Source organism: Malurus melanocephalus, unplaced genomic scaffold (assembly GCF_030028575.1).
Source record: "Malurus melanocephalus ecotype Western Australia unplaced genomic scaffold, MMel_1.1 scaffold_422, whole genome shotgun sequence".
Taxonomy (NCBI): Eukaryota; Metazoa; Chordata; class Aves; order Passeriformes; family Maluridae; genus Malurus; species Malurus melanocephalus.
The window spans coordinates 43,882-67,984 of NW_026623654.1; the positions used below are offsets into that span (position 1 = coordinate 43,882).

The following is a 24,103-nucleotide window of genomic DNA, read 5'->3' on the forward strand; positions in this document are numbered from 1 at the left end:
AGTAAGAAACCTTCTGCATATTTTTTTTTAATAGGAAATAAACTGAAATAAACTGACAGGCTGAGAATTTTTTAAGTCTGCATGCCGTTTCACAACAGTTTTTACCTTTAAACCTTAACTTAAAGCCACAACAGTTTTTGCAATTCCTACCTTTCAAACATTTTACTATCCTAACTCTTTGCTTCGAGAATGCACTAGCACCTTTATCTCAGTTCATAAAGAGGAGATTCTAAAGTTAAGTCATAATAAAACCAATGTAAAATAAAACCCAAACTAAAAGTGGAATAAATATTTATCAACCAGTTAAGCACTCTGAACCATTTCACTGTGGAATAATAGAGAGGAATAGTGCAGGAGGAAGGAAAGAGATTATTTCAGAGCTGACTGGCTTAAAAAAAATCCTTCCCTTTGGCTGCACCACTGTTGCCCAGTTTCTGACTGAAATAAGAATAACATTAAACCAGATTAAACCCAGAAAATTATACTTGTGATTCCACTTCTCTAATACAGGTTATCAAATTACAATCAGCTATCATTAAATCACTGATCAAAGGGAACAAGTTTCTTTTAAAGAAGTAYTTTCTCTAAAATAAGCACTTCATAAAAGTTAGTTACTTTCAAATAAAGTTTTATTTGTTCATCTTGTTTCCACACACAGAGTAGAAATACTGTAACACATGGAAATTACCAGATAGGAGCATGCTCTCATTTTTTGGGTATCAGACAAAGATTTTATTTCTCCCTTCAGTACTTAACAACTTTTTTTTTTTTTTTCCAGTTTCATTGTGCACTGTTTCTACTGCAATTCTGTGCGAGTGACTATGAATGAAATTATTTCTGTTTCACATTCAATCATTTAAACATCGTGAAATGTTAAATTACTGTAAACGCTTTTGAYGGCAGATGCTGATATTTTAAAATGGCACCTGATGGACCTGTTTCATAATTATTTATAATGAGCAGGAATGTGGAAGAACTGTTCTAAATGGATTTCAGCATGGCAGCTTTCCCAAGCTCTATGAAAAGTGGTTATGTTCCATAAATCATCATACYAAGTTCTTCTTTCTTCAAACTCAGCTTCTGATAAGGGGTGTACACCCCTGAAGGATTTACGCACTAAAACCAATTTTCTGAGTTAAACAACCATCAAAATCAGCATTGCTCTGGGCTTCTACCCTCCTACAGACTTATAAAGCATTCCATAAGAATACCACTGACTGTTAAAGCAATGCTGTCTTTTAATTTCACAATACAGAAAATTAAAATAATGTAACTAAACCAGAAGGGCAAAGAGCCTTGTGGAAAAGAGGAAAAGTAAACCACTCCACTCTGCAGTACGTTAACTGCTCTGTTGGAGCAAGTAGCTTAATTTTCTTCATTTCCTTGTAATCAACAAGCAAGTCTCTGATAAATAAATAAAGCCAATATAGTCCCAAAGAGCTTGAAGGCAGCTTTTTCAGAGATGTTACAYCTTGCATTTTGAACAGCCCTCAGACATGGAAACCCACTGACTTGYRAAGCCACAAGGAACCAGTTCCAAACAGACGCAAAGCCTTTGTTTCCAAAAAAGTAAACTTCTTGAGTATTTCTGCTGCCTAGTTTAATAGGTAGAAGGCCTATTTATATTCAGCAAACTGGAGGCTCTTGGCATAAGGGCCTCGCTGCAATTTCTTCCTTTATTAGRCTCTGCTCAAAAAGCCATTACAGAAGTCTGTGTTATAGCTCTCTAGGCACACACTGCTCCATGACCTTAAAGAAATGAATCTCTCTTTTAGTTTTATATTCTAATTTAGTCCAAAGAGCCAAGTCACACATCATGGAGCTATGTAAAATGCTAATAAAAAATTAATAATTTAAGCCTTTCTTCCATTTTGAATGTAGACTTACATAGTTGCAATAATCACCAAGAAAAGCAAGAACATAACTGTGAAGTGCCATGCCAGTGCATACATTACAACGGCACAAATCAAAATACAGTTAAATCCTAAAATGCTTTGGTTTCTTGTAAGTAACACAGTTTAGGACATAAGTAGAGAGATCTAAAAATGCAAAAAATAAGSTTTGACAGCCACCCTAAAAATCTTTAAGTTTTAACAAATAGCAGAAAAGTGTTAATTTTTTTTCTTTACTTAAGTCATAACAAAACCAAATTATCATCTTTGCTTTAGTATCTATGAAGGGCTTAGAAAGGAAACTGGAAGAATCCCCTAGAATGGAATAAATAATAGGAAATTAATTTGCAAAATGATCTGTACATGTTCTGACAACATCTTCTGGGAAAGCCTTTTGTAAGTATGTCTTATATGTAAGTCTTATATACACAATGAATTATGTAAAGTAAGCTCCATACAGTTATTGGTTGGCATTTCCCCAAAATATTACTGTACACTGGTATGCTGAATTACACTTACACAACTGGTTAAGCTTTTTTTTTTTTTTTTTTTTTTTTTTTTAAGATTAACTTTGTTTACTTAGTCCAGGGTATTGTCTGGCTTGAAACAAAACAGAATCTCAGAACATTCCCTTAGCATTAGGATTGAGCAGCACAGAAATTGATTTTTCTCTTACTGCTGTTAAACAAAAAAGCCAAAGWAAGGAATCATCATAAAAAGTCATAATCACAAGAGTATTAAATGTTGATTTGAAATGAAACAATTAAAAACAATTTCCATGTGAAGCTGTAGGTCAGAAGAATGTGCTATACAACATTTCAGCCACTGAAGCTGAGTGTCTGGTTGTTTCAGTAACAGAAATGTGAGGATGAATTCTGGCACTTATCAGCCTATGATGAGTTTCTAACAGACTAATACCTGGCAGGGGAGTGATAGCTGATTATACAGTAAAATTATCCTGGAGAAAGGTGATGAACACACTGTGAAGGAAAGTCACTATAGCTCATGGCAGAGTAATTCTGCAGTTCCTTGTTTTAATTTATCACAGCAAAATATCCAATACCAATTTTATCCAACATTTCCCAGTGGAATACTTGCAATGCAAAAACAYGGCACAAGCAAATGCACATGAACTTTGATATATCTAGTAGCAAATTAACTACAGTAACCTTGCTACCACTGTCAGTCTGCATTTAACAGGATGGATGCTCTKCCATGCCCTGCTCACAGCCCATACAACTGAGAGAGATGAACACCTTCAGGGAGCAGCCTGTACTCATYGATTTTCCACTTACACCTGACACTTCAGAGCAACCCAGAGCCTCTTCCAAAAAGGGACACCTTTCTGTAATACTGAGTGAGCATCTGCCCGTGGAGAGCAGGATACCTTGGACAGAGTGCTTTGTTTTCTCTGCTCACACTGCAGCAGAAATGGAATACATGGTCTGATGAGGTGTTACAAGTGCCTGTCTAGGCAGAGGTAACAGAGGCAGAGCCCTTTTCCTTGTGCTGACTGCCAGGACAGRAACAGAATGAGATGAGCAGATGTGACACAACAAGCAGCTCTTATTGCACATCACTCAAATATAGCTGAAGGACCCGAACTGTAGGAATTAAAATAAAACAATAAGTTGGCTTCCACTGATACTGACAATCTTTAGGCAATGTGCAAAGCTCTAATTATAAATGACCTTCCTTCTTCCCAATAGGTACAGAGCAACTTGACTCAAGTACTAGTGACTGCCATGTATAGTAACAATTACAGAATGCCATACCATAGATTTAAGGATTAGATCCTACAAGAACTCAGACTTTCTGAACAAGAACTATCTGATCATATCCTGTGGCCTTCTGATAGCTGGTTTACTATATTTATCATTGACATAAAAAGYAAGATGCACCTCTATTAGCTCATTRCTATGATATGCACATAGAATCAGACTCAATGTAAATCAATCTCCAAAATAAATTTCTGTCCACATTTAAGGAATATTATGAAGAGCCTGATTTAAAGCAATACAAAACATTAAAGAACAAATAGCTTGATCATAGATTTCTTGGAAACTTTCACATGAAAATTTCATAATTTAATTTTTAAATAATTTAAACTTATTTCAAGAATTCATATCAAATAATGTTTTCCATTTTAAATGCTAAAAGTTGTCCATCCTCTGATACTTATTTCTAAGCAATTTGAAGCTACAACTTTAATTCAAAGGATGGCTGATGGGATCAAAYGCCACTCTACTGTTTTATTAAATTATGTATCAAGCAGTTTGATTCTGTACAGCTAAACAACAGCCCATGTTCAGAGAAAGAGCAATWGGATTGCAAGTAGCTCATCCATGACCAAAACGAAACTCCTCTGAGGTTTGAAATAAATCATCTTGAATTCAGAGCAACATATTAGGCAAATGTGATATGAAGTTGAGGTGTGTAGACATAACTGCCTATTACAATCCAGAATGTTTTTTCCACTTCACAGCTATCTCAGTAATGAGAGGYTTTAGCTGAAAAAACAAATTAACAGAACTGGACAGACTCCTCGATACAAAAGTTCTCTAGCACTACTGGAGAAATATTAACTGCATTTACCATCTGTGAAAGAATCATAATGCTTGTGCAGAGTCCTCAYAGGGATTTTTGTGAGGTTTAATTAATATTTTAATGTATTTTTTAGATTAAATACTCAATAAGAGAACAGCTCACTATTCATTCCATTTAGGARAAGTACTTCTGTAAAACAAAACAAAGAAACAATATTTGTAATATCATTACATAGAAGGAATAAGATTACAAAATTATAATTTTAAACCCTGTGTAATGGATTGCAGCATTTAGTGAAACACCAACTGTTTTCCACATTTTTCGGACTTTAGACTTTTGAAAGCATCTTTTCTTTCATTTTCAGGCTTAATAATTTAGAACTCAGGCCTAGTCATGGATCTTTCCCAAAGCCTGGAATCTTTGTTCAACTTTCTTCTCAACAGAAAAAATCGTGTTCTTGACAAAATGTGATCTTGACTTCAGTGCAAGAATACTCTCTCAATTCCTTCTATATCAGAAAAGTACTTATTACCTTCAGTGAGGCTGGTAAAAAACGGAGTTTTTTTCTCAATAAATCTCAAGAGCAGGCTGGATTTGAAAGAATGATTCTTGCAAAGTGGGAAATTCTGCCCAGATGGTACGAGACACTTGACATAAGACTGTCATGACATGAACAAGATCTTCCAGTCTGCTTCCACCACCTAGTACTGCATCTGATCTATTCATACTGGATAAAAACTGACTGTTGGTGTGTTCTCTGCAGGGTGTACCCTAGGAAAGAATGAGATTAGTGCCATTTGAAATGCTGTSTCCTGGTCCTTGGAGCTGGATTTGATTTCACTGATATTAAAATTGCCACTGGAAGRAACACTCAGTCTTCCAGCATGGTAATGGATGACAAAAAGAGGATTTCCCCCTCTAATTCTTAATCAGCACATGGCAGCACGAAATGTTGTACTAATGAAGYATAAACCCATGGCAATGCCTTAACCCCCAGCATAAGCTGAAGAACTTCCAGCACATTGATTGGAGYCTGGGCTCCAATGTCYAGTGYGTCAGATGTGTAATCCTGGTGATAYTCTGTTTATTTCCARTACATCARTTTAGGATGATTACCTTATATTTTYCTTGACTCAGGGAAAAAAAGAAAAAACTTATCCTTACAGAGACTGCTAAAGCTAAGACGGGTGAAAAGACAGGCAGCAAAAATCAGTCTGTGTTTATCTATTTACCACTATTCTCACAAATTTAGTTCAGAAATTTTTACAAACAAACAAAATTTCTGAATTCGAGGTAACTAATTGCTATTAGACTCCTTTAAAAATGGTTACAACCTGCCCCCCCCCCCCTCCAAAAAGGACAGATTAAAAATAATATTTGAGAGGGGATAAAACATAAACTGCTGAATCTCATTAGGCTAGCAAGCAGAAGAAAGGCAAGCGAACAATTTCAGAGAGAGAAAGAAAAATCACGGTGGAAGACAGTACCTGGGACTACAAAGGACAACTACTAAAGAAACAAAGGAAGTTTAAATGTTTCCTGTCACACAGACAGCTCAGTGTCTATTTATCACTTGCCAGATTGATATTCAAGGAACAAAATTCAAAAGCAGATCAGGGTTCAATCACAAAGGAGCAGGCAGCATCACCTTGGAAAGCGGAGATGAGAGGGAGAAATGAAGACTTAAATAAAAGCAAGCCAAGGGGGCTGAAGAGTAGTTGCCATAAGTATAATTCAAGAAGCTCATATCATGTCCAAATGGAGAAAACAGAAAGGATAATAAATTCTGGCAGGCTTYGTGTAAAAAAAAGAAAACAAAACAAACAGAAAGACTGGCCCAGGAGGAACAACCAGCAAAACATATGAATACTACTAATAAATCTTGCCTCAARTATCTCCAGTCAGTTCCCTTCTAGAGGCTTTGCAGAATGAAAGGATCAGAACAACAGGAGCATGTAAAGACTATAAGGCAATTGCTGAGAATCTAAATGACTTATTTGAATTTGCATTCAGTACAGTTTCCCACACTGAAATAGTCTGTGGCTGTGATCAGCTAAAGGAAATACAGCACAGTGTGCTAGAATGGGGCTCAAACTGAACAGGAGTGAACAATCACYTCCCCCAAACTGCTGGCTACATTCTCACTCCTACAGCTGAGTGTGTTGTTGGACTTCATTGCTGCAAGTGAGACTGACTAATATTCAGCCAAGAATTGTCTACAGACTGCTGGCTKCAGTGTAGTTCTTCCCCTCAAAATGGCATTAAGACACTTAAGCATTATAAGCCCCCTCTCCACTCCTGAAGATCACAGCCACACCAGCCACCAGCTGGGTTTTGTACCAGTGATCACAAATCCTTTTAAAAACAGGAATCTAGCMAATTTTCTACCCACATCTTACTGCTTTGGCTACAAGGATACTATGAAAGGTCTTGTTAGAATCAAGGTGAAAAAYATTCATTCATTTCCACTTATCCCCAGCATTATGCATCTGATCAGAGGAGAATATCCAGACAGAGTGTCCGTGTGCATCTGCACAGTTTCTGGAAGACACTTATAAAAGTAGTGGCAGAGGAGACTGCAGATTCCTGGACCATCTTCCTCATCCTKTCTGAATTCAGCTGTGATTTACATTTTTCCAGCCATAGGGAGATTTTCCCAAATGTCATGAATTTTTGAAGATGTTTGTGACCAGCATCTCCCTCTGACTACATCACCTCTCGGAGGTGGAGGACTCCTCAAGGAACATTGCCAAATAATGAGGGACCCTGGGCTGATATCCCCCAGCTCCTYGAGGCTCAACCCTGAAAAAACCCACTGAAAAGATGCAAAGGCATCCAAAGAGAGTATTTCACCAAATCTGAGGGGAATTTTTCACAGGTACCTTATWCAGACTGGTTTTGTCTGTGTGMATATGTTGTATCAAAYGTKCYGGRAATGCTGCTCTCCCAGATTCCTAGGTACCACTTCAKATTTGCAAGTTAGGTTTCCAAGTAAGTTACTGTTGTGCTTTAGTAAATACTTAATCTATATGAATACTTTGCTAAATTGTTTTGGGTATCAGTTTAAGCTAAATGCTGTTAAGTTGAAGTGCTGGAAAGGAAAGGAAATGTGATTGATACTGAGTGTAGATCAAAAGGAATTCTCCTTGGAAAACAACACTCTTCTGCTGCATTAATTTCATGGAGAGATTCAGCTCAGGAAAGGTTTTCTTGCTAGAAAAAAGCAGGGAATTCCATGAGGCTTGCATTTCAGGATATTATTCTATGGCTAGTAGTAGTTTTTATTAGGCATCTACAACTTTACGAAAGTTGCAGCCTGCTAGTATTACTTTTTAAAGAAAATTAATTTTATCTACCGGTTTTAAATTACTGCCAAAGAATAAGTAAAAGATTCACACCTGCTAATTAACTTTTCATCAACATATTTTTCACACTTGTATTCCACTTACCATCCAAGACTGCTCCAGTTTAGAAATAGGAATATTCTAGCTAGCAATTTTAAAACTAAACCTCTTTGCATTTGGCCACATCATAGGCAAAAGAAATAAAAGGTTACTCAGGCAAACACTCCYGGTGTTCTTTGCACTGTTTGAAAGTGTGCTGTTTTCTAAAGTTAAAAGTTAAAGGTAAATTGTGCATTCCTAAMGCAGAAGAAATACTTGTCTCAGCTCATTGAACTAAAGCCATTGTTCAATAAGGCTTCACCTATACAAATATACAGTTCACAYAACACTGAAGGTCAAAAGAGATGAGATCAATCTGAAGTTCAGAGGCTAAATAGGTCAAACACTTCTTTTTAACTGTCTATGTAGTAATTTTGAGTGCTATTGCTACAGCACAAAAGGACACACAATTGGTACTTTTGGAATATTCCTTGTATTTTCTACACTCCTCACATTTAATTCCCTGAAACTGTTTTAAGACAAGTTCAGTGATAAGTTATTWAAAAAAAWWYAAAAAAATCAAACCCACAGAAYATTAAGCACAGAAAAGGTATAACTTTTGCATTTATGCATATGATGAGAAATACTCATAGAATAAGCTACCAAAACCAGTGCTAGAAGTAGCACATATAARATGGGAAAGCCATGCTGGAATTCTACTGTGCCACCCTAGATATTTTCTACATGATAACCATTTATGGCTGAGTAGAAGTCAACACATTCCCTTGCTTTTGGTGACGAACAAGGAGTTTCAGGAGCATCAGCCCATTTGCTCCAAAGTCAGTTTATTTCAAGCACTACCATGGATTCACACCATTTCAYCTCTGCTTACCACTGAATGCTTTTAAAACCTCTTGTGGGTGAATGAAATGCCACCTCACTCTTTAAACACACCCTCCACTCACATTCAGAGAATTGATTTAATTATGGCTCACGCAGCTTCTCCTTATTTCAGGCTGATTTTTTATGGAGGAACTTAAGATGTTTGGCAGACTAATCCTTACAGGTCTCATCTCAAAAATATTGTTCACAAAAGATATAATCTTCTTTACTGCTATAAACCTCACTAATTCAAAGCATTTTTTTTATATTGATATTTTTGCACTAAATAATGTATAGATAAATTTTATGATAAGCAGAGGAATCAGAACCAGCAGAAGATAATCTACAACCTGATTCCTYCAAGSTGCTATACAAAAGAAAMATCTCCTGACAAAYTGAAGCAACCTATAAGGAAAATGGAATAAAACTTTTTTGAAAGCAACTCCTTAACCATTSTGACAAAACRTGCCACTCTCTTGGTTTCCAGATGGAAATTGTGGCAGAAGTTATCCTGTAATCATTTTATAAAATGGCTACTTCCTCTACCAAAAGGCAAGCACACAAAAAGCAAGTTCTATTTTCTGTGTCAAGATTCTCTTGTGGCATTCACTTTCTTTTGTTTCCTTACACCAAGCAAATCACTGTCATGAAAGCCACTGCTCATTAAGACTCCACTTTAAAAACTAACAGACGGAAATGCAAAGAAAAAATATTAGAGGAAAACAGAGTCATTCCCCAATGCATTGCTCCTTTATTTTGTAACTTTTTTTTTTAAGTGCCCCCTCAGTGACTGCCATTTGCCATTCAAAAATTCCAAAATTTGCCATTCCACAAATTACGTTTGAACTTCAATACCTATGGCTGAATCAAGGTTATTCAAGCTATATTGTTTCAATGCAGCCAYTGTAAATCACTAACAAAAAAGACTAGAGTTTTACAGCAATTTAGAAACAGTTTTYTCCTTATTTGCAAAGCAAATAATTCCCAGAAAGACCAAGAGCTGAATAACCCCACCATCCTCTATGAAGATTATGATAATACTACTCCTTTCTCTTTTAGCAGTGAACGTCAAAGCTAAAATTGAAAAAGAACTGAGAAAAACTAAGTGTCTCTTTCAAGTTTCTGCAGTCCTGCTCTCCACACACTTTCATTTTAATACATTAAGAATGCAAGAACTGCCTAAGGGTAGGTGATTCTTTTTTTATTTCCAGATTCAATAATTTCAAGCATTGCTTTGTGTTCTCTTTGGAACCAGTAGAAAATATTCATTCTGTAGAAGAGAGAAAATTCTTCTCTCAAGATTTTTCTTTTTTTTTTTCCTGATCAGATTTCTGTACAGGAAAGCCATTACAGTGCCCAAAATGTCTTTCTGAAAGATTAACACACACACACACCAAGATAAGGAAATTAATTTAGGCTTTAGATATGTTTCCTTATTACAGAATAATGTCAACTGAAGATGAAAATCATTACAGAGAGAATTATCTCTTCTAGAGTCTTTATAAAAAATTTTATCTCAAGAATAGTCATGATAAATGTTAGGATAAATCTCACAATGTTGGATATGTACACACAAAGTAGTTCAGACTTGCTCGGTCAGAGCCAAAACATCCACCTTAGATGACTCAAAAATTTGAATCTTCTATGACTATGAAGAGCTCAGAGGTCAACTTCTGATCTAGAAATTAAAGTTCAATTACATTAGTTCTACCCAAAGATCYATATTAATTTCTTCCTTCCATATTTTCTACAGGCTTCAACTCAGATGTTTTTTTTTTTTTCTTTCACCACCCAATGGATAAAAAGCAAAGCAAGGTGGAGAACTGTAAATTCCCAGGTAGCTGAAAGACAGTGCACCAAGGAGAGAGACGCTTAAGCACAGAATTAGCATTTAGATGTGAAGAAAAGGAGTATTTAAAATATTAGGTTTTGGATGATTCTCTATTGTTGGGGTTATGAGGTGGTAGTGTGCTAAATCCAAAGCTTTCAAAAAGAAAACTTTGTTAAAAAMTASGCTCAGAAACAAACAKCAGAARCACCTSTGTGCTCTTTGCAGTACCTGCAACACTCAGTTTTACCATTGGGTTCAGACTGATACTGCCACCCAACTCTCCCTTCTACTCCAATTCCCTCTGTAGCTCCACAGCAGAGATTCGTTCTGCTCCTTCTCACCTTGCAAGAATCCGGGCAGGAGATCCAGGTAAGAAATGACTCCAGTAATTTCAGTACCTGGTCCACAATTCTCTCAGCATCATATGGAGAACAACAGCTGAGGTCACTGAGGCTTATCAATTTAAATAGCATTGTTACAAGCTAGGACATGATTTTACAGATACAGGCAGTAGAGTGCCTGATTACCCCATCACAAAACACCCAAGAGGAATATGAAATCATCTGTAAATAAGAGGGTGCTTATTCATTATTTCATCATACTAAATACCACCCCCGCTTTTATTAATAAAACATTTCACAGGCACTACCACTGTTAGACTCTGCACACATTTTAACACAGCTCTCATTTCTGTGCATTTATACTTAGCCAACCATTGCTGAACTACTTACAATGGCAGCTGCAATGCAAGGTTACTACAGAGCTCTTTATCATTCCAAGTTTAGTTCTTGAAATTACATTATAAGCTTCACACCCCTCATAATAGAAAGCCTTACAATTTTTTTTTTTGTAGCATATGTGCCCTGCTCCGAATTAAATCACACTTATTTTAGATTTTCTTACTGATAAGAGCCTATTTTGTCCTTGAGTCTCTTAATGCAGTACCCTTCAAGCCATTTACTACCATGGAAATCTGCAAAAGAGTTGCTGATTGTCAAGCTATCTCTTGTTAATTCAATTGCTCATAGGTCAAAGAAACCGTAATAAATCTACTCATAAATATGGCAGATAAAGTGGGGTTAGATGGTGTCTAGTGATTTTACTATTTTTGTTGACTATTTGTATTTGCTTAAGACTGCAAAGAAAAATCAGGACTTTCACCTTAACAGTAGGTAAAGAAGAAATGCAGTTYAATCTTGAGGGCAAATATTTGTCAAAAGAAACTGCAGGGTAAAATATTATAGCAAGAATACAGATCAAACTAGCAAACATTCAGAAAAATCTATGTATGACGAGTTCATTCATATAAAAGTTTCCCTATTCCACTGTCAGTTTTGAAGGTATTTCCACAGACCTGCTCTCATTCTCCAGTTCATAGCTAAAACAAAGCACCTGATATGACCTGATGGCATGTAAGAGCTGCAATTTGTGCTGAAAAACACTAAAAACTTTTTTAACACAAAAGTTAAAGGGTTGTGCTGGTAATGCTGTATTTTTTATTATCAATCCTACAAACTCTCCTCTTATTTAACACTTAAAGCATTCCTGGCTTTGAGAACCAAAAGGAACCTTAAGAAAATAATACTTTTTAAATTTTATTTTCTAACCATTATAAGGTTTTTGTGAAATAATATTAAGTGAAAACAATATTTAAGTGAAATAATATTAATAGGCTTGAGCCAGCATTTTTCTTGACTTCTCAAAAGCATGATATCAAAGATAGCTCTTGTGACTTGTATCRCACCTGCATTTCAAAACAATAAAAATATCTCCCCCACCTTGATACTGTATTGGGAAAAACATTACTAAATTTTAAGGCATAATACAAAAGGTCCCAAGGGCAACAAAATTTACTGAAAACCAGTGTTACAACTGCACACAACTACTGAGTATAGACAGGGTTAAAAACATCATGAACTACGATGCTGACAAGCTTTTTTTCCTCTTCTTTGTGCTCCAAATGGTGCAGAATGTGGTAGAATCCATCACTGCTGAGATACAGAAGTATAGGAAGTCAAGATCAAACAAAAATATTATCAAATGAAAAACTGTCCGAGTCTCATTATCACTTAATAATGGTGCCAAAAACTCATGTCATCGGTGCAAATTAAGGAAAAATATGTAAAATGTGACTGGGATGGATTAAATGAAGGGTTTTTTTTTTTTCATCAGGCTACACAAAGTATGAGAAACTGGATAATTACTTCACCTAAAAAGGACAGCAGAAATGCCATTATATAACTTCATAGTCTATTTATTATMGGGCTAGCACAAACATGCACAAGGCCCAGAAAAATGACAGCARGGAAAAGTTCATTAAACCAAGAATCAGATGTTCACTGCTAGGAGCAAGCACACAAACACTTCTACTGCTACCACAGCACAACTCAGCTGTTCCTCAGCTGTTTTAAGGGGAAAGAGGACAGCTCAGATCTATTCCCAGATTCAGTTTCTGAGACATCACTGCTTTTCCTTAAAAGATCCTTCTGCTCCAATTTGGCATTAGTATTCTATACCAGAGTAAAACATAAAATGCCATTAAGCAGCCAATAACATTTAGCTACTACGTGTTGCTGACCACCACACAAGTTGCTGTTTGCTTGCCCTATTCCTTGTTTGGTGAAATTTAAAAAGATGCTCCAGAAAAAGTAAATACTAAACAAGGAAAATAATGGCCTTTAAAATATTTTCTGAAGTTTGTATGTGAAGACTAGAGTAACGTTCCTCCACAATTCCAATACAGATAAAAAGTTCACAAAGAACCAGTTAACTATTCAGAACTGGAAGCCCAGGTTGTTGGATGTTCTTAAAATATGCAGACTAATCTTAAGAGCTTGATTAATCATTTAAGCTCTGACATATTCAAGTTGAAGTTACAGATATCACCATTGTTTAGTTAATTTGTTTAAAATATTTTAAGTTTTTTTGCTAAAATTAGCTTAAGTCAACCCATACCAGCAAAGATGGCAAATATCCTCATCACTAATTGATGCTGAGATGTAATAATAGCTTAAAATAATGAGTGTGAAACATAAGGAGTTTATAATTTGGAAAAGTGTTCAGAGGTTATACTGTATTATATTATATTATRCCTAAAATACTCTAATGGCAAGAGAACAAAGAATAACATGAACTATTTACATTGAAATCAATCAACCAAAGTCTTTTGAAAAGTCAGCAACTCAAATTTACATCCAGAAAATCACAGCTATCACAAAAGTGTGAAAAATCAATCAGAAATTATCCATAGTTGGATCAAGACTATAGTTTTTATTTTTAGTTTAAAAAAAAGAAATAAAGAAAAAAAGAAAAGAAAGGAAATAGCATTAAAAGAATACATATGACTGTAGTAGAAGATTTCCATATGCTAGCTTTGTCATTCAAATCTCACCAGAAATCAATGTTTAAATGATCTGGTTTGTGCAACTAATATTTAGCAACAAATATTAGTTTTGAGCAAGCAAAGCAAAATAACTATTTATTCTTTGAAAGGATYACAGAGAATATTATTGAGATTTAAAACATCATACCTACATAATCATAAATGCCTTATGGAGGTTGTTATGAATTACATAGAAATACTTTGGCCTAAAAAAATTCAATTTGCAAACACATTTTTCCTTTTGAATCCAGCCCATTAATATATATATATATATGCACATATATATAGGTCTTTAACAACTTCTAAATAAAACTGGCATCTACCAGTTTCTGCTACCTGATCTTGTGTTTTCCTCTTGTTATCTTATACATATTATAGTATGAAAATATTACAGTAATGAACACCAGATGGACATTTAAACCTGCTTACATTTCACTCACTGACAGGATTCAATCAAAAAAACCCTCAAACAACTTTAAAACAAAAAACCAACTGCTAACTTTTTTTTTTTTTCCTGTGGAATGATGTTGGATTCTTCATGTCTTCCATAGGAAAAGGAAAGTGAAAAAGCTGGAATGAAGCTCCTACCACATATCTTATTCTTGCCCTCCCCCACACCAAATATTATGAACATTCTGACTGCAGAATAATTCTGCAGAATTTAATCTACACCAAATTTGTAGCCTATTTGGGAATTTAGATAAAAACACTGTATCTTCAGAGAAGATCTGATTAATCGCAACCTTCCCTCAGCTCATTTTGTTTCAAGGAAAGCYATGAGCAGAAAGACACATTGCTTGGTGTTTTTAGGGGGAAGTTAGCAAGGTAAAATACTTTGTGAACACATTATCCAATTTCATGGATGAGSCACAGAATCAATGTATCAGAACAGAAAGAATCTTGTCAAACTACTTCAGGAATTCGGTACAAGACTTTCCTAAGATGATGAAAGAGCACCAAAAAAAGATTTCTAGCTCTGGATGCCTAGCATTTTCTTCTGTGTTTTAAGATGCAAACATCACTATAAATACGATTGGSTAGGGTAGGTTTTGCCAAGTTTACTTGCCTAAAAACTAAGAAAAATTGGCATCATTAGTATATTCTAATGATATTAAAAAAAAACATTCCTAGTAGCCAAAGTAAGGACAATAGCAGGAATGATCATCTCTGCATGAATCCAAATACAAAAGCTGTAATTTACACAACAYAGCTTTTACAAGAAATACTTAGATGTAAAGTACCTTTACCACCCTGATGACTGAAATGGAGATCAAATTTTGAAAAATGTTTTAAAAGATGCTCATGGGATAGACTTGAAATATCAACAGCCTCAGTAATAAAYTGACTATTTCTCATGAGACAGCCTTTAAATATCAGCAACCTCAGAAAGAAGCAAACTTCATAAATAAACCAGAAAACCAAAGTTTGGCTGAGCATAAATGTTTACTTTTCAAAATCTAATTGCTAAGATAGACTCCCCTAGACATCTGTTTCAACATTTATCAATCATCAGTAATTTCAGAACACAAATAACCCCAAGCCCTTTATTTTTTGACTAMGAAATTGGTTGCAGAAGAGTAGGCCTTTACTGAACAGTGGCTTCCTTTCCACTCAATATTTCCAAAATCAAGACAGCAGACATTTAATGAACAAAAATAAWTTTTAAAGTGTTCACAAATTACACATCTGCTGTTTTGACAGGTATTAAATTACATGAAAGGAATGTTTCACCACTGCATACTCCCCCATTTTTAGCATTTTGCACCCAGAGAGGAGGGTGTTACACAATACAGTGATAAGAGATATTTGAGTACCCAATTATGAGATMTATTGATAAATATACAAAGTAAAATTACAGAAAAAATATTCTCGAACATCAAACAAGATTTTTCCCTTGCATATATCCACATACTCATACTTTCAAATAGGTACAAAATATACTTTTCCTTTGGAAATGTTTACAGAGGGAAAAAAAAAGAAATAGGTGGCTGGCACTGTGATTTACAACACTGAATTGAAAATAATTTCAGAAGACATTTGGAAAACCACCAATGTTTAAGASTTTTTCAGTTGTTGGCTAAACAACTGCAAGTCTCTTTGCCAAAACCAGAATAAAATCTCTAATCAGTATTGACTGTTGCATACAGAAAATAACTTATTCACTGATCTATTTTAAGAAAAAAGTTGAGCCAGTTAGAGAAAACACTATGACCACATCTATTCAGTTGCAGAACTCAGTTTTAAATTCCAATCTCATTCAGAGTTTATAAACTCAGTCCCATGCTAAAGTGTGTAGAAAACCTGTTYTTCCTCCAGTGGTTCACCAAAACTGAGTTCTAGACATGAGTGTATGAGGCAAGAAATGCTGTGACATTCAACTACATAATTTTTCAATATTTCTCCTAGGGAAATACATGGTATACAAGGTTATTAGTTAACAACTGAGACATGCCCAACYATATTTAAACATTAAGAGACCCAATCTATGTTTTAGTTTAATTTTTGCCTTCTGTTAAATTCTAGTTCTTCCCACGAAAATAAAAGCTACCATGAGTGAGCCACTGAGAACAGCACAAACATATACAAAATTTCATTTATTAGTGGCTTATTAGGAAATTTCATGAAAATATAGTAAAGCTATTATTGTATGGAAAAAGAAAGTGTGTGTATATGTGTGCATATATATATATATATATATATATATATATATATGAAATAAAATTGCTGTTCCAACTGTCTCAGAGTAAATAATGTTTTAGGAATATCCTCGGAGGGAAAATTACTAGTCTGTCAGCAATGTAGAAACTATGTCAGAGAATATATAGAAATGTACAAAATTAAAGAGAATATGTGTAAAACAAGGARCYTTTCAAATATGATGGCTTAAGCACRTWTAAAAGATAGCCAAGGTAAAATAGGCAATTGTATTACATGTAAGATTAAATGACACTGATATGAGATATCCTGATAAAATTTCAATATAAAGAGAAGTATAACTCATATATAAAAGATATTACTATCTATCAAGAGAGTGAATACACATTTTGGATATACATTAAAAGGTAATTTGAACTCAAGATCTTTCCAGAAGATACAAAAGCTACAGATACCCTAAACCTTCAATACAGAAATGAACAGCTTGCCAAGACACCTCCAATTCAGTGCATGAACATTAAAACTCTGGTCTCAAAACTAAAAAAAATTGCTTTCGAGTACAGGCAGTTTTACGTTATTTCAATAGAGCACAAAGGTAGTAATAAAAGTAAAGGATTTTGCTTCCATTTATAATTTATCWGGCAAAGTGTTAAATTCTTGTGCCAAAAAAAAATCAAATTAATTTATAATCAAATGCATGAAAAAACCGATTTTTCATTTAAAGAAAAAAAAAACAAAAACAAACTTAAACCAAGAGAATTTCTACAAACCTTCAGGATCAAGGAGTTTCTCTATTCCCAGGTGTTGCCTGGCGATGTTGAAKGCATGGTCTAATCGTTGTACAGGTGACTGCTGAGAAGCAACAGCGTTCCAATCAAATAGGTCTGGTCTAAAGCAAAAATAAGAGGAAGAAGTTTCTTACTTTTTTAGTCATAGATTTATTTGTGCATTTCTAAAGCTATTAATCASCATCAACTACTGCTTTTATCATTTTCACAATGAAAGATCTCATTAATTTGTGCTGGAACTCATTTTTTAATGGCTTTGTATTCTATTCTCATCCATTATCCATGTTTCTTATTCTCTGCCAAGCCCCAACAACCTCTGCTGAGGACGTCTGGAAGCCTTCCTCCTCTCCTCAGCCACCAGTTTTTAATTTAAATTAATATTTCTAAGAGTGAAATTGCTTCTGAGATTACCAGCTCACTGTTACATCAGATTGAAATCGGCCAACAGGTTAAAAAATTCCTAGAATCATAGAAASATTTGGGTCAGGAAACACCTGTAAGAAGAGAGTTCAGCTCTTTCTTTAACACTGCCATGAGATGATTTACATTTTCTAACAGGAAAAGACAGAATGACCAAAACTGAATTACAGCTCAGATGCACAATCTGGGACCTTGAATGAGCAGTTGCACTATTTGCAGTATAAATAATGTTAATACACCACGATCTTTGGCCTTTCATCTCAGAGTTATCCATTAGGAAATCAGAATTTGTTATCAGGCACTCTGGAGAAATAAAGTCTAATCAGATATTCTGTAATTACTGTGCGTGCAATATGAAGAAAGCCAACRAAGCTATTTGTGACTTGAAGACAGTGTTCTAAATTAGAAGAAATTTAAATGCTTAATTTCAACAACAGACAAATCAAGTACATTATTTACAAAAYTTAAATTTTGCAATTGGTTACGACAGATTTACTTACATTTTTATTAATTTTAGAAGTTAATTTAAAATAGTCTCCTGAGTTATAATAAATGGAAAAAAAATGCTTGCTACATCATATTATGATAATGCCAAGGGTGTAAAGGAAAAATGCCATTTATCTAGCAGTAATTCCCCAGTTATGTTMCTTTGCAGTTTGATTTTTTTTCTGAGAGGGGAGTGATTTACACAGTAAAAATTAAGTTATTCCAAGTTATTTCGCTTCTCTATGCATAGACACTTAAATATTAAAAGTAGAGTTTTCTCCTTCCCACATGCAGAATATTAATATCTTCCACATATTAATTAATATTATTTAATATTAACATTAAATATGGCTGGGTACAGGGTGGAGAAYGAAGAGGAAACTTAGGAATTTCTGGGTTTAGTCATGGATGCATTRAGTCTGTGAACCCATAGACTGGTTTGTGCCACAGGCATGCAAAATACAGGCTATGTGTAATTATAAAATTAATTATAATTATTACATATTAGAATCACTAATTATGAAAYCATTAATTATTGCAACAAATTATCATCTTTGGCCATCCTCCTTTAACTGGAGGTGGAGTTAACATTGTTCATGATACTGGGTTGTTTACATGATGCTGGGTTTGGGATTTACAGTTAAAATGGTTTTCAGAGCAAACCAGGTATTTCTGAAGTGTGCCTACACAAAAACGAGACCTTCTCTTTTTCCCCTCACTCCACCTTCAGTTACTGTCTTTTCACCACTTGTTCTTCTACTCCTTTCCTCCATTTATTCAGTCTCCATTTTGACTCAAGAGTTTCCTTGCTTTCACTTTTTGTATTCTCTTCCCTGTCCCGGGGRARCAGGGGKAGAAKCATGCARGKGGCTRTGTGGGTGCTCAGCTGCTGACTGGRGTCAAGCCACCACACTCCCACACCTTATTCTGCCACCATAGATATTCTTCAAACCCATATTCTCCCCAAATTTAACCCTTGGCATGGGATGCATAAGCTCACACAGAAAATCTAGTTAAAAAAACACTGCAGTAATCACAAAACAATCTCTTACAACTTTCTTAAAATGCTTGGCAAGGATGAGTTGCAAAACTACTACATAGACTAGTCCAAAAAGATTATTTGGTAACAAAAAGTTTTAGAACAAAGAGAGGAAGGAATTGTATCCAAGGGACTACCTCCCCCTCAATTTTTTTTTTTTTTTAATTTGTCTTTAAGTTGTAATCATATTTGAGGTTCTCAGACAGGACACATAATCTTCACATAATCATGACTTTTTTTTGTGAGACAAGATTTTATGTGCAGGAGCATACTTTTAATCAGTCAGGACGCCAGTGGGCAAGAACATGAACATTTACAATTGTTCTTTGAGTAATGGCACAATATTGTCTTATTCCTCTTGAGAAAACCTCTATCATCATTAATAATATCTTAGATTATCAATTTCATCGARCTTTTCAGTTTTATAATCCAGGAGGGTACCTTCAAGCAAATCTACCAGGATGTCTAAAATTATTATCATGACATCATCTGTAGAGGTAGGACTCTCAATATAAGACACACAGAGTTTTTGTTGGGGTTTTTGCTTCTTTTTTTCAAACACTCCAGAATCCACAAGAGTTTCAATGACAAAGTTTCAGACAACAYCATGTCCTAACACCTGAGTTGAATTTGCATAATGCATGTGCCTGTTTTTGGCAGACAGAGCATCTCTTTTTCACTCTCTACAGATGGCAAAAATCTGAAACCTCTGAGACACAGCTATAAGAGAACTTGTAAACTTTAGTATGTCATGACAGGTTTCTTATCAGTTTTCTTAGAATTGTACATAAAGCAGACAGCACAGATTCCAAATCAACTTTCAAAGGCAYGGCCACCTACTGCAACTCAGCTCTGACAAGCACCAAATTATTAAAAGAAAAATAAATTCAAAAAAGCTCTCCCTACTCCAACTGCAATTTAACTTTCCAGATTTTCCCTTTGTTGAAAGATAATGTTACTACATACATTTCAGCAGCTCTATCACTAGAATAACAGTGTCATAATGTCAGCTTGAAGCATCAGCTTCTCAGTGCTGGGTGTCAGGATATTTCACTGGGTGTATTTATGTGGCAATAAGTGTGATTGTGGGAGATATTACAGCCTAGAAGATTAATAATTGTGGTAAGTGGAAAATAGCTTTAGAAAATCCCTGAAACAACACTGAAACCAGATTTTCAAATTACAATTATTATTAGCTTTTTAAGGAGTTTTAAATACAGGAATGACAAGATATGAAACAGCAGAGAAAATAAATAAAATGGAATACTGATTCTCTGCCTTCATTTGTTCTCTCCATATTGTTCACGTAATATCAAGGGAGATTAAATTTATTCTCATATCTGCAGCTKGGGTCTTGTCTGACAGGGAGCAACCCAAGAAAAAATAACCAACATTCTTTGCTCCTCTTCCTGAACAATGCAACCATGTGCACATTCAGAGAATTTAGAATTAAATAAAATATGCTGACCTTTATCCAGCCACTCACTGATCAGCTCATACAGCACTGGTTTATGGCATCATCATGGACAGCCAAAAYTGAAAAGACTGAGGGCTTCAATGGAGAAGTTTGCATTGTAAAAGTCAAAATTTATATTGAMTATAAAGTAATTTTTGCACAAGCAGTTCTTTCCTAGATCTAGGAAAATAAAAAMATAAAGGGGAAAAAACCCCATTTTTTTTTTCCAAAACATATTTCTAAGAAAAATAAGTACAAAAGAGACTCCCTACATCCCCTCTGACCCTCAGTTACAAAACTCACAACAGAACTAGTTCAGCCAGGGTGAGCAAATTGAATCTGGTGTATGCTATGGGCAAACAAATCCTGACAGATCTCTATGTAGACATTAAAGTCAAGGATAAGACAAAYCACAGTTTTCTATTATTGTAGGCAGAAATTAGTCACATTTAGAACATAAAATTTGCCATCTCCTTTATAAGAGAAAAGTTGTGGGCTTATTGGTTCAGCTTTTGWATACAATATCTTGTATATGTCTTCAGAATTCTCACAATTAAAAAAAAGAGTCAGGATACAGTAACTGACACACAGACTAGTGATTTGTTAAAATAGGATTCTTTTCTTATCTCTTCATCCTGTTGTTTTTACTTTTACTTTTCCTGTAAACTACTGAAGAAATTTTTTTTTTCCACTTCTATCCAGGACCTCCTTTTAATGACATTTTTCTTTCCTCCTCACTCTACCACCCTGAAGCAGAAACAGCTCCAGTGAAGTGCTCATTTGTAAGGCAGTCACCTGGCCTCAGTTCAAGCATTTTAAAGAAGCAAGGAGGAAGATAACAAATTCCACCTGTTCCCTCTTCAAAATCCCGGTTACAGGGCCAGGGGAGAAAAGAAAAAAAAAAAAATTTTTTTTTTCCACTTCTATCCAGGACCTCCTTTTAATGACATTTTTCTTTCCTCCTCACTCTACCACCCTGAAGCAGAAACAGCTCCAGTGAAGTGCTCATTTGTAAGGCAGTCACCTGGCCTCAGTTCAAGCATTTTAAAGAAGCAAGGAGGAAGATAACAAATTCCACCTGTTCCCTCTTCAAAATCCTGGTTACAGGGCCAGGGGAGAAAAGGAAAAAAAAAAAAAAAATTAGAGGAAAAGCTCTCTCTGATATCCACCTGGAGGATAAAGATTACAAGAAGAAAATGGGAAAGGTATTTGTGATCTGCAGCCTGAAGATGGGAGAGTTTCAACTGTAGAAGGACTGACCTCTCCTCCTCAGGAAAATATTTTAGTTTCTGTACATTCCTAGGGTGATGATGCCACTCCACAGCTGCTGCCTTCTTTTTGCAGTTCAATACACAACCTACCATTCAAGAGACCACGTGCCAAGCTTATATCCTGAAAATTCCCATGCTGGGGTCACTGATGTGCCCTTGTAGATTTGCCAAGTGACCTGTGTTCCACTGCTTCTTGCACTCAGAACTGAAAGCAATTAGAGTTTCAGTCCTAAATATCCATAGAGAGATTACAGAGATGGGAATATCAGCCTWAAGTAACCCTTTTATAAAATGATGGAGAAAGGGTTTAGAAAAGTTTGATCCAACCAAATCAGCTGAAAGCAATGKATTGGTGGGTTAAAAGACAATGAGAAATAAAGGTTCCCACTGCTCTCACAGCTTACTACATGGTTAGTGTTTCATGACAGTCTCTTTATCCCAATCCCTTTAAGGAGRTGCTTAGAAAATTCATCCAGATGCAAGCTTCACATTACTCTCTGAACCTCTTAAAAAMCYCAACAAAACAACAAAAACAAAACAAAAAGCCACCAGTTCATCATTGCAAACATTATATAAGAGAAATTAAAATAYCACCATCCATAAAGGAAAAGGATTTGTTTGAAAAAGAGGTAGCTTTAATGCTAGCAAAATCTACCCTCACTTTCAGAGAGTCTAAATACTATGGAGAAAAGTTTGGTAGCATCATTCTTTCACTGCTAGATTTTCTGTGTTTCAGGTTTTCTGTTGGGTTTTGAAGGTGTTTTGGTTTGTTCTTGGTTGGGTTCCTGCAGCAGTCTAAGAATAGTGCTAAACTGGGAAAAAGTGCACACACCTGGCACCAGGTGCAGTGTGTGATTTTCAAAYTATAGCTATCCTTTCTTATGACCAGCTCTGCTCCCATTCCTGACAATGCAGAGGCATAAAATCRGAGGATGAAAGGAAAAAAGAAGAGAACATCTGGATGAAACTTTAACAAGAACAAGGAAATAGACAAGAAAGAAGTAGAATGGGAGAACTGGAGAAACAGAAAATTGAACAGGGAAATCAGAGGAATTAAATTCAGAAGTGTTTGTCACCAGACTGCTTATCATTCTATGGAAGTAAATAAAAAAAATAGTTATAAAGCATAGGATGTGTGAGATACCAGGTTTCTCTGAGACTTCATGTAAACCCCTCTTGCACAACTTTTCTTCAGTATTTATTGAAACTTTTTTTAGACACTTAATCCAAGACACTCTGACACCCAACAAGTCTGTAATGTATCTGAATTTAGAGTGATTAATTAGGCTCCTTAGAGAATGTTTTGGTTATTACAGGATAGAGTTAGGAGCTCCTGAGCACTCAGTGTTTTAGTGTACCTATTTAATTGATTCCACCTGGAATCCTGAAGGACAATTCAGCATTCCCACACMCTTTGAATATGAAGTGCAAAGTAAACAAAAATCAAACTTCATTGGTTCATCTTAAAAATGACTGAATCAGGGCTTTGGAGGAAATGAGGAAATGAAACTTTTGCAGAGGAACTTAGTGATTGAAATCCAGAAGATGACTGGTGTGTCTTGGAGATTTGCCTCTGGGAATCTGACAGAACAATTGCCATTTCCCAGATAAGTGCAGTAACTACTGGGCAGAAGACGAGACTTCTGTGGAGTAATTCTTCACTTCTATTGAAAATAGGCTCACTGTGCAGAAAGCTATGCAAGATTTATGGCAGCAGACAGAAGAAGAGTAAAAGCAGGCTAAAGTTTTGTAGCCCTGAATTACAAAACCTGAATAAAGCGCATAAATTCCAGTAAGAAGCAGGAAATGAATGTTCATCTGGTGAACTTTGCACTGAACTGAACACAGCAGTGCATAAAGTCTGACACACGACACAAAGATTTGTCTAGACAATCCCAGTGTGGTTTACTGGCAACTGCACTCCCAAGCCAGGGACTGATCCTGGAAAAGTTCCTCTGTTCAGACTTCTGAAGCTATTCCTACAGAGAAGACAAAAAGGAATTTCTGATTACTGATTTTAGACTCCAGATATTACATGGTCCTGCARAGCATGCAATCTGAATATCTGATC

At 35.4% G+C, this 24,103-nt stretch overlaps 1 protein-coding gene across 1 annotated transcript in view; it reads right to left on the reverse strand.

Moving 5' to 3' along the window:
- Positions 1–24,103, reverse strand: part of LOC130581579 (dystrophin-like) — a 437,590-nt gene that overhangs the window by 41,353 nt on the left and 372,134 nt on the right. Inside the window, exon 7 of the mRNA XM_057379767.1 lies at positions 17,343–17,461. Coding sequence (XP_057235750.1) covers positions 17,343–17,461 — 119 coding nt within the window. The remainder of the gene's footprint in view (positions 1–17,342; positions 17,462–24,103) is intronic.